Raw genomic sequence first — 15,978 nt, 5'->3', positions numbered from 1 at the left:
AATCACCCTAGACCATCCACATCCCGACCCGACCCCCCCATTAGGGAAACCACTGCAAAAAAGTTCTCCAAAGCCAACTTCACACTTCTTAAGACAGAAGTGGCAAACTTCACGACACCCATGCAGACCGACAATAGAGGTACGACTGCTGAATCCTACACAAATACACTTCATAAGCACTTACACGAGTGCATGGATTGTGCTATCCCTAACATAACCAAGATGCTATCCTCCAAAAAAAGGAAGCCAATCTGGTGGTCCCCTGCCATAAACTAACTCTACAACAGAAGAAAGAAACTGTTGCAAAAAAGAGTAAAATCACATGATTTGCGGAACTCCCTGGTTAGCCTTAGTAAGAAGCTGAGATCCCTCATAAAATCCTCCAAAGCTAGTTACGAAAACAAAATCACCACTGATTCTAAAGACAACCACAAAGCATTCTATAGCTATGTCAAGAATCTCAATGGCAACACTTAGATCTGCTCTGAGTTGCAGCACAATGGCACTAAATAAACAGAACCAACTGATATTGCCAACATCCTGGCAGATAGGTTTAGTGCCAACTTTGCCCCACCTCTCACCCAATAAAGGGCTCATCTCTATACCGGAAGAATGCAAAGTTCCTGTAATCACAGCTGCACAAACAAAAACCATACTCTCCAAAGCCAAGAACACAGCATCCATGGGACCTGACAACATCCCAGGCTGCGTTCTACACAAACTACAGAATGAACTGGCACCCTACCGAAGCACCATGTTCAATCATAGACTGGCCTCAGGCTTTGTGCCCCCTGAATGGTGCACAGCGACTGTTATCCCACTCCACAAAAGGGGAGCCACCACGGACCCCGGTAACTACCGCCCCATTAGCCTAACGAGCCTGGTCTGGAAGGGAATGGAAAGTATCATCATGGAACTTATGAACAAAGACATTGGTAATCTCCAAACTCTGGATCATGTCTCCTAAACCTAATACGACTTCTTTGAAGTAGTCCCCAAAGTTGTAGACAGGGGTAAGGTTGTTCACACAGCCTGTCTTGATCTCGCCAAGGCTTTTGACACCATCCCCCAGTCAGGAATTATACATAAACTCACTAAACTAGGTATAAAACCCTATGACACAAGATTGGTTGCCAATTGGCTCACTGACAAAATCCACACTGTGAAACTAGCAGACTCCAAATCCGACTTCAGACAAGTGACAAGTGGAGTACCACAGGGTTCAGTCCTGAGTCCTCACCTGTTTGGTATCGACTTTTCTGAAGTACAGGCTAACACAGAAGGTCTTTGGCTAATGAAGTTGGCAGATGACTCCAAACTAGGAGCCATACTTGAAACTCCTAATGATGTGGACATCTGACAAAAGGACCTCACTGAGACAGATGCCTGGCGTCAAAGCCATGGCCCTCAAGCTCAATGTCAAAAAGTGCATTGTCATCCCCTTTAGTAAAAATTCTGTACCCATGAGCTACCACATAGGTGGTAGTCTCCTTAACACTGAAAGTGTGATAAGTGACCTTGGGACACAGGTGGACAGTAGTCTCTCGTTTGATAATCACATCGCCACAGTAGTCAGGAAATCCTTCTACATGGCACACCTCATCACAAAAGGTTTCTTATCCAGGAAAAAAAGAGGTAATTGTTTCCCTCTACTTGTCACTCATTAAACCCATTACAGAGTACAATGCCCCTTTTGGCATGTACCTCACAAGACATCAACAACAACTGGAAAGGCCACAGAAATACCTCAGAAAGAGGACTACCGGCCTCAAACAGATGCCCTATGCAGACAGTCTCAAAAAACTCCAGCTTTACTCTGTCGCATATCGCCTACTCAGAGGCAATCTCTGCCCAGCATACAAAGCTATGTCAAACCCAGACCTGTTGGAAATGCTCCACTTAAAGAAATCCCAATCCCTCTGAGCTACACGCTCTAGGGACCTAAACCTTGTCACCACAATAAACAGAACATGCTAGAGGGATAGATTCCTGTCCCAGAGACTTCCCAAACTCTGGAACAAAATACCTATCTATATCAAACAAGGCTCCTCATTAGCACTCTTCAAGAAAAATCTTGATGATTGGATGGGAAATAGGAAATTCACCCCAGGGATCACCTCTGTGGCGCTGCTCGACAGGGGCACAGGACAACAATTTTCTTGGGTGGCGAAAGCCAGGGTACCTTTTTGGCTAGACTTGTATAGGCCCTAGGGCCGATAGCCTAGTACCTACCTATGAACCTATAAGACATATCCTGAAAGGAAACATGTAAATCTGTTTGAACTACATAATGTGTTCTAATCCTTGGTTGGGGAAGGATAACGAAGGTGACAAGGTAACCTTTTTGTCTCATGCACATGCACAGCAAGAATGACTGCAGAAGTGGCCAAGGGCTGACAGTTTCAATAGCCCTAGGAAAGATAATCAGATGGAGCTGGGTATTTCAAAACTGCTCAGTAAAAGCCAGCCATTATTCAATGGCTTTCCAGGCAAACCACATGGCAAATGGATAAGTGCCACAAAATGAGCCAAATCCTTCAGCAGAAGGTCTGAAAGGTTTTAGGTATTGAATCTCTTCCACTTCTGTTTTCCCACCACAGAGTTCTATAACTGCCCCAGAAAAAGCATCTCAAAGGATGACTAGACGAGACTGTACCCACACCACAGGAAAGAGAAAAAGTGAGAACCTAGTATGATATACCACACTTAAATGGAACATCTCTTGACATTGGCTACAAAAAGAAGTTAAATTGCTTGTCTAGTATAAAAACCTACTCTGCATCACCTGAATGAAAAGTAACCTGACGCTCAGGAGACTATGGACCCTGTAAGCTCATATAAGGTAGACCAAACACTAAACCAATGCAGCCTGGATTGCAGTTAACAGGTAAAATCCTGTGCAGCAGAATAAGTAGTATGTCACTTTCCTGATTTCTTCTTAAGCTCCAGCACACTTTACCTGGCTGAAGATATCAATGTAACCACAATGACCAATGACTCTCCGTCTTCCCCACATAAGCAAAGTCAGTGACGGTGCATTTAAAGATGGTCACTGCAGAAACCTGGCATGTCTTAATGAAAATTATCTCCTTTCAGGCCCCATCATAGCTTTCAAAAAAACTTTATTCTACTATAATGCCAGGCAAGTAAATCAAAAGATAATGCCAAGAGGACAAGGATGGTCAGGTCCATATAGATCTATATGCAACCAAAAAGATTAATCCTACACGGCAGAGGAAGCACATCCAAATGACAGAACACAGTTGCTTAAAGCACTGCAGGTATTCATGTGCACAAACTTATTGACTTAGGTTTGCTTCTGAAGCCTGCTGTTAGGAATAACCTTCAGGATTAAAGTGCAGCACAGTGGATTGTTTTTTTCCCCTCTGAAATAGTTTTGAATGATTCCTCTTGTGCTCTACATATAAGGACCACTGGTAATGGAAATACTTTTATGTGGAAGTGAAAGCTTTGCTGATCCCCATTTTTTGCTAAATACTCAAAGCATCTGATCATTTTCTCCTAATCATCACACAGTGTTTTGGCTGCCTCATGATGTCGGGGACCTTGGGAACATTTGCCTATTATGGGAGCTATCATTTCTTAGCTATAGTGGCATTTAAGGAATAATGGCATCGGCTCAAATAAAAAGCAATACATAGCAAGAATAAAACAACAAAATCAAAGAAATGAATAGTTAAAAAAAGCAGAATCCAAGAAAAGCACAAGTCAACCCTGAAGACGCATCAAATTCCTTCAGAAGATGAAAAAGTGAGAAGATATATTTCAGTCCAATTCAATGCATTCTTCTGCCAATGTCGTACATACAGGAAGATACAGCAAGCCCCACTAAATGAAAAATGGAAATCAACAGCACCCTCTTATGCTGAAAAAAGCATACAATGGTAAAGGCTCTTGGAAGTCCTGCTATGAACTTACTGTTAGCTCTTTTGTGATAATATCTCTCTTTACCATTTCTATATTTCTCCATTTAACAACTTCTCTCAGGCCGAGCCTGAAAATGGTCCATAGTGATCACTGCTCTTCCTCAGTAAACAAATATAAATACATTTACTACAAAAGTGTTCACAGTCACACTACTCAACAAGCAAAGAAACAAAGTGAAACTGTAAATTTTCACATGGAACTGTCCTTTTTTCTCTTATGGAACAATCACAACTTAACATACCACAATGGTCAGCTGATAAGAAAAAAAAATGGACAGAAAAAGCAAAGAAAATGGAGTGTTCCTTTATACCACCTACATAGAAAAAAAATTGCATGATCTAATGGGATACGCAACACTAATACAGACAATAAAAACATGACATGCAGACATCATTACAAAAAACTTTTATGGAAAAGGACAAAGTGGAAGATCTCTTACCATCTGCCTTGTGAGATGCATCATCTTTTGGTGTTACCAGACAGAGAACAGTAAAGAGCTACTGTTAGAATTTAGACAGTCACATTCAAAAAATACAAAAAGAGCAGAGGAAAACTGGCATGTATTTAATCATCTGTTCAACTGGTTTATAAGTTATGTACTTAGCATAACTATGCATTTGTGTTGTCCATTTTCATTCTTCCTAAATGTATGGGTTGTGAATCCGACCTTGGATACAATTTGGTAGCATATCACAGACTTCTGAATACAACTCTCAAGCTCAACCCGCTACCCATATTGCCCCAGCCATCCTATAACACCTTAGATCAAGTTTGTTGCCTTGTAGATCCAAATTGGGACAAGAAACAACAGTAAGCTAGGGCTCAAACCTGAAACTAAAGGTTGCAAAATATCCATGAGATCACTTCAGAAGATGACTAGAAAGGGGAAGGAAGGTGGGGAGTTCAGGAAGAATGAAATGGACGACACAGATTCACAGTTATGGTGAGTACATAACTTTAATATCTGAAAATGTCCATTTCATTCTTCCTCAACCTATGGGACAGAGTCCCCAGCTATGTGAATCCTAGGTGGCCCTCATGGGAGGATATTCCAAAGCACTGCTGAACCAAAGCAGCTCTACTTCCAGAAGCCAAATCCAGCTTGTAATGAGTGATAAAGGTATGGACACTGAACCAGGTGAATGCTGCACAAATGTCAATGGAAGTTATAAAACAAAAGGCAGAATAAGTGGCCATGGAGCTAGTTGAATATGCCTTAGCAGGCTTAGATATGAAGATGCCCTGCTGAGTATATACAAAAGAAATTCCTTACCAATTCCAGGGTGGCATTCATGTGATTTCATCATTTGTTTACAGTTTTCAACAGTCTAACAGTTTCTTCATGTATAAATATATATTACTCTTAGGCCAGCATTTTGGTGAAGAATCATTTTAACTGTTTTTTTTAATAAAAGTGTTTTTAATACAGCTAGGGTAGTAAAACAATTAATTTAAAACATAATTCTTACAAAACAGTTTGTGTTTACTGACAGTTTTATTTTAAGATTTCTGTAGTACTTCATTGGAAGTCATTTTTTTTTGGCTATTTTATTTTCAAATGTCTTCACATACTTTGATTATGCTTGCAAACGCTGTTCCGATGAAGTCCCAAATTTATTTATTTATTTTACATTTGTTGACCGCGATAGTCCGACTGGATACATGTCCATTTTCAGTGGAGGTCCGGGGAAAAAAGCTCCAAGGTAAGCAGTTAAGTTTAAAATACAGTATTTACAGTAGTTAACATACCTAAACAAGCAGTTAAGTTTAAGATACAATATTTACAGTGGTTACATACCTAAGCAAGTTTAGAGATAAATAGAGATAATCATTAAGTATAGGTCAGGATTAAGTGCCACAGGTAGGATAAATTACTGTTTTTAACTCATTGTAAAGGAGAGTTAGTCAGGTTTGCTACATTGACATTGCCAGTTTTTATACTGACTACAAGGTTTTCTAAGGCTTCCTAGAGCCGTACGGTAAGTATTTCAATTTCTTAGTTTAACAGCTGTATTTTAACTACTTTTAGGGTATTTGGAATATTTAGAATATAATTTTCAGGGTTTTTAAGGTTAGAAACAGTAGTGGTAATATAATTTACAGGGTTTTTAAGGTGAGAAAAAGCTGTTGTAGAGTGTAAGGGGTAAACTACTTTTACTTAGAACTAAGAGTAAGCCAAATTGCTATGGGGGACAGACTATAGGTGCTTTAGATCCAGGTCAGCAATGTACAATTAAAAGGAGTACAGTTTTAAATTATTAACCTTGGCAGCTTGTAGTGGTCTGACTTCAGTTAAATGTTTCAGGCACAGTTTCTGCAGAGTAGCGTCCTTCAGGTAGGAGAGCCCTTCTAGGTTAGGTATTTGAGGGGGGTTACCTAAAAATAAAAGTAAAGTATGATAAAATCCTTTCTAGCACACAAACTATCCACCGAGCAAGTAACCATTCACTTTAACTACAGAATTTACGGTAAGCTACAAGCTCTGTGAAGCTGCAAACACTGTAGATGCTTCTTTTACTTCATATGGGGCTGAAACCCAAATGGTGGGATGAAAGTGATTAACAGTGTTTGTTTCTTCAATACAAGTTTTTTATTTATCAGACAAAGTTTCTTGTGTATTATTTCATCATTGGTCTATAATACAGTTTGTGCTTGCATTTTCTGCATTTCTAAACTGGAATACATTATCTTGAAGGGTTTTGTGCTACTGCAGTATTTGCAGTGCAATACCATCACACAAGCTGAAGTGAGCTACCTTTTCTCTTTACTTGATGTCATGCGAGGTACTAGATAAGCCTTTTGCTTTTTCTTAGTTTTGGTTTGTCTGCATGGACACATGCTGGTTTTGTATTCCTGCAATTTTGATTTCGAGATACTGATGGAGATGCCCACTCTTAGAAAAAGTTGGAGCAAATAGTTCCTGGACCATTCTAAGAGATGTCTGGCGGGAGAGGTGAGGAGCCAGTCATCTAAATATGGAAACACCCATAATCCTCAAAGTCTTAGGTGAGCTGCCACCACTGCCATACACTTAATGAACACCCTGGAGGCTGTGGAGTGACCAAAGGGCAGTGCTCTGAACTGATAGTGACTGGCCCCCAGCTGGAAGCACAGGTACCTCTGAGAGCTTTTGTTCATCTTGATTGTGACCGTACGCATCCTGAAGACCAACTGAACACATCCAATCATCCTTGTGTAGAAGTGGCAGGATGGAGTGGATTGTGACCATTTGTAACTTTGACTTCTTCACAACTAAATTCAGGTTGCTTAGATCCAAGATTGGACTCAAGTCCCCTGTCATCTTTGGCACTAAAAACCTTGAATAAGTTCTGAATCCTCTTAGGTATGGTGGAACCTCTTGGTTGACTCTCTTGTTCTGCAGCTTTAGATCTCTGACTTGGTGCAACATCGGCAAGCTTCTTTCTTTTGGTTGGCGGAGTCGGGAAAAATAGCATGAATTAATCTCTGGATATTATTTTTAGCACTCAAGATTCTTTTGTTATGGAAACCCAGTCACCTAGGTGCAAGGACAAGTGTCCTTGACTGCCTTCAGAAGTAAGCAGTCTGGCACACCTTCAGGGTTGCTGAAATCTCAGAAACCCTGGTTTTGCCGGCCTCCTCTGCCTCAAGGACAGCGTCTAACATTTGAACTCCCTCCTCTCCCCCAAAGTTGTTGTCCCTACGTGGATCCTGGAAAGAACCCTGGGATTTATGGAACCACATTTTCTTGTCCCCTCCGATTGTGGGAGAAAGACTGTTGAGGGGTAGAAAAGAGAATCCCTACAGCAGACAGGGTCTTTCCTTTCTGTTCAATACAGAAAATATTTTTTTTAACAGAAGGAACAAACAAAGATGTCCCATCAAAAGGCTCATTGATGAAAGAGGACATGAAGAGCTCTGCAAAATCACATAACCACATCCAGGCACGTCTTCAGATGGCAATGCCTGAACCATTCAGCAGCATGGGATATCAATCTTGTGGACACACTGGAAATGGATAATAGAGTGGCCAGTTGTGAAGATCACCTCTTATAGTCCTCCACAAACACAGACTCACAAAGGGATTTGGATAGCGACTTGGTCAAATCCATCTGCAGTTTCAAAGTGTGCTAAAGAATTCAGGGACATCAAAGTCAATTAAGTAAATATGAGCTTCCCAAATCTCACCATTGCTCTTGTCTCTCTGTTGAACAGAGAAGTTCTGTTCGGCTAGCTCATCCTTAGTGGTTCTCATCACAACCATAACATCAACAGAGACTCCCTGGTTCCAAGGGAGTCTGTCCTTCAGTGGTGCCAAAACTTTATCTGGGAAACGGGGAACTGGTTTGACAGAATCCATGTCTTTCCATACCAGGTGAGAGAAGAGGTCAATAAGCTCATCAGCCGGGGGGTCACCCAAGATGTAGATAGTCTGGAACCAAAAGTTTCCAGAAAAACTGATTCCTCTGAGGAGGGAGTACCTGAACACCATCCACACTTTTGCTTAAGAATCTCTAGGATGTCTCCAAATGAGACGTTAACCAGTGGAGATCTGGAGGATCCTTCCCATTCCTCACAGGTAGTATCCTCTATGACAGATTCCATATGGAATCTGTGTGCCTCCTTTTGCACATTCTCTTGTGGGGAACCTCAAGTGAGATGCTCTTGGGAAGTATCCAAAGAGAGGAGATGTTCCCTCTATGGAAACCGTCTGGACAATAGTTGGTAACCGTCTGACCCTGTGGAGTAGGTCTGATGGAAGGAATGTATGTAGGACCCAAGGAAGAGAAAGACCAGCTCTCTTGGATGAGAGAGGGCCCTTTCCACTTTTCCACTACCTCGAAACCAGGTGGACTGGGAGTAGTCATAGCCGGCTGCACCAGAGTCAAAAATTCAAAGCGGCCAAGCACCAACCCTACCCTGATCCATACCTCGAGGAGAAAGCCACATACAAGCTGCCTAGTGCTGAGGCTCTGAGGGGCAAGGACAGCTTTGACAACATCAGAGTAGGCCCTGGCCACCCAGATCCAACACAGACAATACAGCTCTAGGACTCATCACATAAGGAAAGAGTAGGAACAGAACTAGTCAGGGAAACTGTTGGGAGTCAAAGACCTGCCGCCTTCAGATCTGATACTGACTCTCTCTGTGGACTCTTGGATCTCAGGGCACCGAAACGATAAGACAGATAAGAGAAGATTAGACTACATGGGAAATGGAGAGACGGCTCAAAGGTCCGATGGGAGACAGTATCAGAACACCCATCTGGATCTGAGCTCATCCTCCTATCCACGTCGGTTTCAGAATGACTTCTGGTTGATCACAAAGAGGTAGTGGACTGAGACCTTGAGTCTCTCCTCAGTTCAGTTTGAAGAAAGGAAGAATAGAACCAAGGGGATATTAGATCAACTGCGAACCCAGTTGAGCAGGTTTGTGGAAACTTAAGATACAGAAGTCGGATCTGAAGTCCGAAGATCCAAAAACAGTTTAGGAAATTTCACCAATACAATAATGATAGATGGATCCAATGATTTTGGATCTGAAGGTTTCTTTTTAGGATCTGAAGAAGTCAGATCCAAAGCTCTTCAGATCTTCTTAGGGAATGCTGAGAAAAACGCAGGGGAAGGAGGAGGTTTGGGAGAAGGAGTAGAGCATCTCTTTCTAGACTCCAAAGAGGCCTTAAGGTGTTTACTGGGGGGTTCAGCCCTGATGCAGGACAGGAAGATGGAAGCACCAACCCTTTCAAAAGCAGTTTGCTCCTCCTGTCTGCTACTGCAACAGAATTAAACATGGCATAACAGAACAATTAGAGGAAAGATGTGCCACTCCTAGACAGTATTGTCTCCTCTTACACTCAGTCACTTCTTCCTTCATACAGTAGAGCCTGCGGTCACTACATCTGACCTCGAAACTGCAAAAGCTCTACCACAATGCTCTAGTGCTACAAGTTTTGTCACTGTATAATAAATAGCCTGTAAACACTACATCTGGCCTTGACACTGCAGAAGCTCTGCCACAAGGCCCTCATCCTGCAAGTTTACTGAGAATTTTGTCATTGTATAATAGTCTGTGTCAACATTTGACCTCAACACCACAGGAGCTCAGCCACAAAGCCCTACTCCCACAAGTTTACTGAGAATTTTGCCACTGTATAATGTAAGCACATTTATCATGGAGAACCCTGATATGTATTAACTTCATCAATTAAACATATGCCTGCTCTGTGATTGCAAGCCTCTGTGAAATAGTTTGTGCATTCTAAGGACCTCTTACTATGATAGCCACTGCCCCCTTTTTCTTGACCAGAAGACTATACTGCACATGTCAGTTATTTAGCCTACGGAAATCATGTTTTAATTTGGCATCTCTCTGTTAACCTCTTTGTACTGGCTATAAACTGAATGCACTCAGTTATAATTTGACCTGAAGGTGGGATGGCCACTGCAGTAGAATGTGTTGTAAATATTCCCTCAGTGTTGTCTTCCCTTACACTGTCACTATCTTCCTTCATAGAGCAGGCACATATGTTATTATGGGTCCCCTTCAGATGGTCGAACTTTTAAAAGATCGACATTCATATGGCCTAGATCTCCACAGAGCGCGGAACAGGAAGATTTTCCTTTACCTCAATGTAGTGCAATCTCGCAGGTGGTATATTTAAATAGCAGGGGTGCAGGGAGCTTGCCCCCCTGCTAGCACAGTTTAGTTTTTTTTGTTTATTTTTTTTTTTCGCAGTCGGACATTTTATTTATTTATTTATTTTATTTTATTTTACATTTGTTGACCGGGCTAGTCCAACTGGATTTATGTCCATTTTCAGTGGAGGCCCGGGGAGAAAAGCTCCAGAGGTACAAACAATTTTACAAATACAAATAACACATAGTACAAGTGTGTTATGCAATGGGAAGAATGAAATGTAATCACATATATTATAGATCTTAACGAACTAAATAAGCTAACTTAGAAAAAGAGGCCTGTGGAGAAAAGCTCCAGAGGTAAAACAATTTTACAATTACAAATATTGCATAGTACTAATGTGTTATATAATCACCTATATTATAGATCTTAACTAACTAGAAAAAGCTAAATTAGAAAGAGATTAAGTTAGAGGTTAACTATAAGCAATACAAAAGGAAGGTCAGAAATGTTAAAGTGAATAAAGTAATATTTACAAAGATAAGGGATATGGGATATCCCTGGATGGGACATTCATATGTTCAATCATATGGTTTCGTCCATATGAAAGCTGAACATAAGGATGTTCGATTACGTGAAGTAAACCCATTATTATATGTTATTACACTTATATTTGTTCTAAGATTGTGTAAAACAGTGGAAAGACTTTGGTATTGTGTTATAGAGTATCAATTCATTCATATCCAACAAGCTTTATGTATGCTGAGTATTTTTCCCTTTAACACATATGTACGTACTGTGAGTTGCCGGTATTCTGGTGTGTGTGTGTGTATATATATATATATATATATATATATATATATATATATATATATACACACACATAAAAAAAACACTTTTTATGTAATGGTTACCCCATGAAGGTTTACTAAGTGATGGTTTTACACTGTGTTTATCAGTGTACTGCCATGTTCTGATACTTTGCTTGATACAGCTGTATATTTACAATGTATTACTGTGGTATCAGTATACTCTCCCTGCTAAAACTACTTTGAGCTTATATTCATAAACTTTCTTACCATTGCTTTGCTCTTATACTTCTCTGTATTCTCTTGCTCTGACTTACTACGGTCCTTCCTCCATCTCTTTTTTATACAGTAAGTACTAATTGTATTGCCTGAATATAACAACACAGTTTAGTAGTGTTTTCTCTCTTTCAAGTCAGAGCCTGCAGTCATTACATCTGAACTCAATACTGCAAGAGCTCTACCACAAGGCCGTACTCCAAAAAGTTTACGGAGAATTACTGAGAATTTTGTCAATGTATAATGTAAGCACATTTATCATGAAGAACCTTGATGTGTATTAATATATTAAATTAAATAAACCCTTGTACTCTAAGGATCTCTGACTATGGTGGCCAATGTCCCCTTTTTCTTGACCAATACACTACAATACATGTCAGTTATTTAACCTAAGGAAATTACAGAAAGCCTGTTTTAATTTGGCATTACTTTGTTAATTGCTTTGTACTGGCTATAAACTGATTGCTCTCAATTATAATTTGACATGATGGTGGGAACCCCACTATGTTTGGCTTAATTTTTTTAACACTGTTGGTTCTCCTACTAAATGTAGTGGTGTAATACAGGCAATTTTAATTAATTTTAATTTCAATTAATTTGAGAAAGAGCCATACCACTATTCGTAAAATATGGCTTAGCCAAGCTTTATGTATGCTGAGTATGGTTCCCTTTAACACGTATGTATGTACTCATTTAAAACCTTGAACATAAAATTATGTAAAAACTACCGTATCCCCTCTCAGTACATTCCTTCATCTGCTCATTGTATATTTGCACATCAGTATTAAGTCTGCTAGCTTTTAATAATTGGCTTTTAGCAATCCCCCCTAAACGCATGGCCAGACTGCATAGTATTTTTATGCAAGTATCTATCTGCCTGCACTTCCTTCTTATAGATACTCATACTTCTATCATCATTCTTTTTTAAATTTCACAGCCAAAAATCAAATTTCATGCTGTGAAAAATTCAAAGTAAACTTTTAAAAAATCAGTTGTATTATTCAAAAAAGCAACAAAGTCTATTAATTGTTGTTGTTCACCTCCCAAACAAGAAAAACATCAACAAAACATTTATGTGTGTGTGTACATGTGTGTATGTATATATATATATATATATATATATATATATATATATATATATATATATGGGTCTAAATAGTTTCGGTGAATCTCATTTCACTGAATTTCATTTCACCCCAACCACATTGATGAAAACACAAATTACTGAAAACTTATTTCACTGAACTGAACTTAGTATATATGGCACTGTGTAGGGTACAGTACTCTACACAGAGCCATATACACTAACTGCAATTCAGCGAAATGAGATTCAATGAAACAAAGTAGACCCATATATATATATATATATATATATATATATATATATATATATATATATATATATATATATATATATATCTTGCTCTTCCCATTGGCTAAGAGCAACATTAGCATATGTGTTAACGATGGGCATACCTGATGACAAACCTGATTGTCAAAAATAAATATAATAACTAAAACTTTTCAAGTAGTTCACATAACATTTCTATCTCCCTTCCAGTCAACTCGCTGTTAGTACATAAAAAATCAAGTACAGCATCTATGCCAGAGTTATTTGGAATTACTGTAAATAAAGAATTAATGTCTAATGTCACAAAGACAAACTTATTTGGTTGTTTACAAATGTGTCATTCATACAGCTTATTCAAAAACTATCCTGGGTCACTAAAATAACTCTTTACATTATTTAAATATTTGGTTAAAGAAGAATGCAAAAATAGTGCTCCGTCACTCACTCACGGCCAAAACCTATAGGGCTCATTGATGGGTGATAAAAGTTCTCGTCAGTTTTTGGCAAACCATATACAATTGGAATGACTGGACATGGTACATTAAAATAAATAAATAAATCAAGGGAACTATTAATTAACTGTAATTCATGAATAGACATACTGTCTATGTACAAATCTAGAGATTTCTGTGCCACTAATTCTATTAAAAGTGTTTTCAACCTTCAAGAATTCATTCATAAAAAAAATAAATAATCCTTCCTTTCCAAAATGACAACGGCATCGCCTTTATCAGCTTGCTTAATGATGATATCCATATTATTTTGCAATTTTAATAAAGTTTCATGTTTATTAAAACTTAAATTATAAGACTTCACTGTGTCACACTGTGGCATTTAACTGCCGAAGCTGCTGCTCACAGACATTATAAAAAATAGTGACAAGTGGAGTAGGTATAAAAACAGTAGATTTCTTACATTCCTGAGTTTGTGCAGAAACTGTGTCTTTGAAAATCAATTTGAAATTTATATTCCTAACAAAACATTTTTAAATCACGTAATGGCTCTATAATTGTCAGTAGTGGAAGGGACAAATTTAAATCCTTTATTCAGTAAGGCAATGTAAGCAGCCATTAGATGGATACTAGACAGATTAACTACTGCTTGTCCCTGCTTGTCCACTTATCAGACTTGATTCACCAATCTGCTCTATGTTTCTTGTTCATTGAAATTTTGCTTTCATCCTACTCCATCTCTTCTTCTTGTCCGCCCCTCGAGGGTTCCTGTTCACATTTCTCTATCCTTTCTGGTAGGTTGAAATGCAATAGTTGCCGAAAATCCTCAGGTATCCTCCCATTTCCATTCACCACCGATGCTGAAGATGTCTCTGTATTGTTGGCTGATGGGGAGACATTTAAATTCAGATTCATTGCTGGTGCTTGTACAGAAGCACCCATCTCAGTGTTCTGTATAATTTACTTCCTTTGATCATTGGAAGTAGTAGCCACCTCAGGCATTGCAATAATATCTAGCACATATGTAGACCCTTCATCTATAGAATGACTTGGTTTCCAATCCTGAAATCATTGATATCTCTCAGAAGTTTGTGCTTTTTAACAGATTCTACATGGCGTTCATATATAGACAGTCTCGAGCATTTGATTATATAGATGTATAGAGTCCTTAAAACGTGGCACTGCAGAAATCTCACTTTCCATTACAGATGTCTCCTCCTACAGTTCATTTTCAATTTTATTAAAAGCAAAATTGGTTCATTAGACCCATGTAATCAGCACTTAAGTTTAAGTTCAGCTCCTGCCATTTCTTAAGGAACTCAGGATAGTTGTTGCCAAAGGTGGTCATTTGTCCCCATGGCAGAATGACAAGCTCCAAATAGGCTGAAAAGCTCAAGTGTTGCCATTGAGGCCATTTGAAGGCTTGCACCTTCTCTGTTCCATAGTCTCAACACGTGCAATAATAGTATTTGCATGCTGTTCAATAATTCCAGCAGTATTTGAAAAAATGAATGCAGTTTGTTGCAGCAAGGGGTTATGTACCATTAACAATTCATTTAAGGACCGTCCTACATTCTGCAAACCAACATCACTACTTCTAACAATGGACTGTGCCATGTTGGAACTTCCACAACAAAATTAGCAACCGAAGTTGATCCAAAAGTAAAAAACAGCCCACACAACAGCAACACTGGATCTAAACAACAGTGAACCTTTATTCAGTAAGGCAATGTCAGCAGCCATTAGATGGATACTAGACAGTAACAGTCAGTCAGTAGAAATCAATAAAAAACATCAGACTTAGAAATGCTAATACTTTTAATTATAAACCTCTCCTCAGTGTGAAAAGGGGTTGTGACATTAATAATTATTGAATATAAATGGACTGTCCACTAGCAAGCAGACTACATCCAGGCATTAATGGTGTGGTTAGTATAAAGCCCATTTTAAAATTAAAGCAAAAGAGTTTGAAATAAGTGTTGCATTATTTATATTTTTTAACACTTTATTGTTATGCATATTTGACTGAATTAATTAACTGACCATTTACTCTGATTGGAGGGCTGAGTCTTGGGGTTTTTAAACGTTTTATTTAATGAAGTGTTTTTTTTTTTTACATTGCTTGTATTCACACTGAGCTTATTAAAGGGATTATTAGTGTTTCTAAATCAGGTAATTTTTTACTGAATTCCCCACTAGCGACATCTATAAAATACAGATTCCTGTACTTAATTATGCTACTCTTCAGCTTATCCTCTAGTCTTCTCTTCATACTTTGCCATCTTTCATCCTACCACGACTCAATAGTATCTCACAGCATCTCTACAACTCTGTCTCAACTACCTATCCGTAGTTATTCTTTATACCCTACACACATTGCACTAAACCTATTAAATACTGCCCCTCATCTTTATTCCAGATCCAGACTGATTAACTGTACATTAACTCAAACCAAAAGAAAATTAAGAGCAAGAATCCTCTCAAAAAAACAAGTATGCATAATTCTCAAATATACTAAAATCCTTCT

The 15,978-nt window shown here is 38.8% G+C and overlaps 1 protein-coding gene across 20 annotated transcripts in view; it reads right to left on the bottom strand.

The window, feature by feature from the left end:
• CLASP2 (cytoplasmic linker associated protein 2) overlaps nt 1-15,978 on the bottom strand; it is a 7,203,062-nt gene that overhangs the window by 3,777,185 nt on the left and 3,409,899 nt on the right. For 14 of the 20 annotated variants that reach the window (XM_044064956.1, XM_044064947.1, XM_044064955.1 and 11 more), the window contains one exon: nt 4,388-4,411. The exons of the other annotated variants lie outside the window; for them this stretch is intronic. In XM_044064956.1, the coding sequence (XP_043920891.1) occupies nt 4,388-4,411 (24 nt within the window). The remainder of the gene's footprint in view (nt 1-4,387; nt 4,412-15,978) is intronic. 20 annotated transcript variants of the gene reach the window in all.

This window comes from Protopterus annectens, chromosome 3.part0 (assembly GCF_019279795.1).
Source record: "Protopterus annectens isolate FY-2018-M chromosome 3.part0, PAN1.0, whole genome shotgun sequence".
Lineage (NCBI taxonomy): Eukaryota > Metazoa > Chordata > Ceratodontiformes > Protopteridae > Protopterus > Protopterus annectens.
This window is presented reverse-complemented; position numbering and strand designations above follow the sequence as displayed.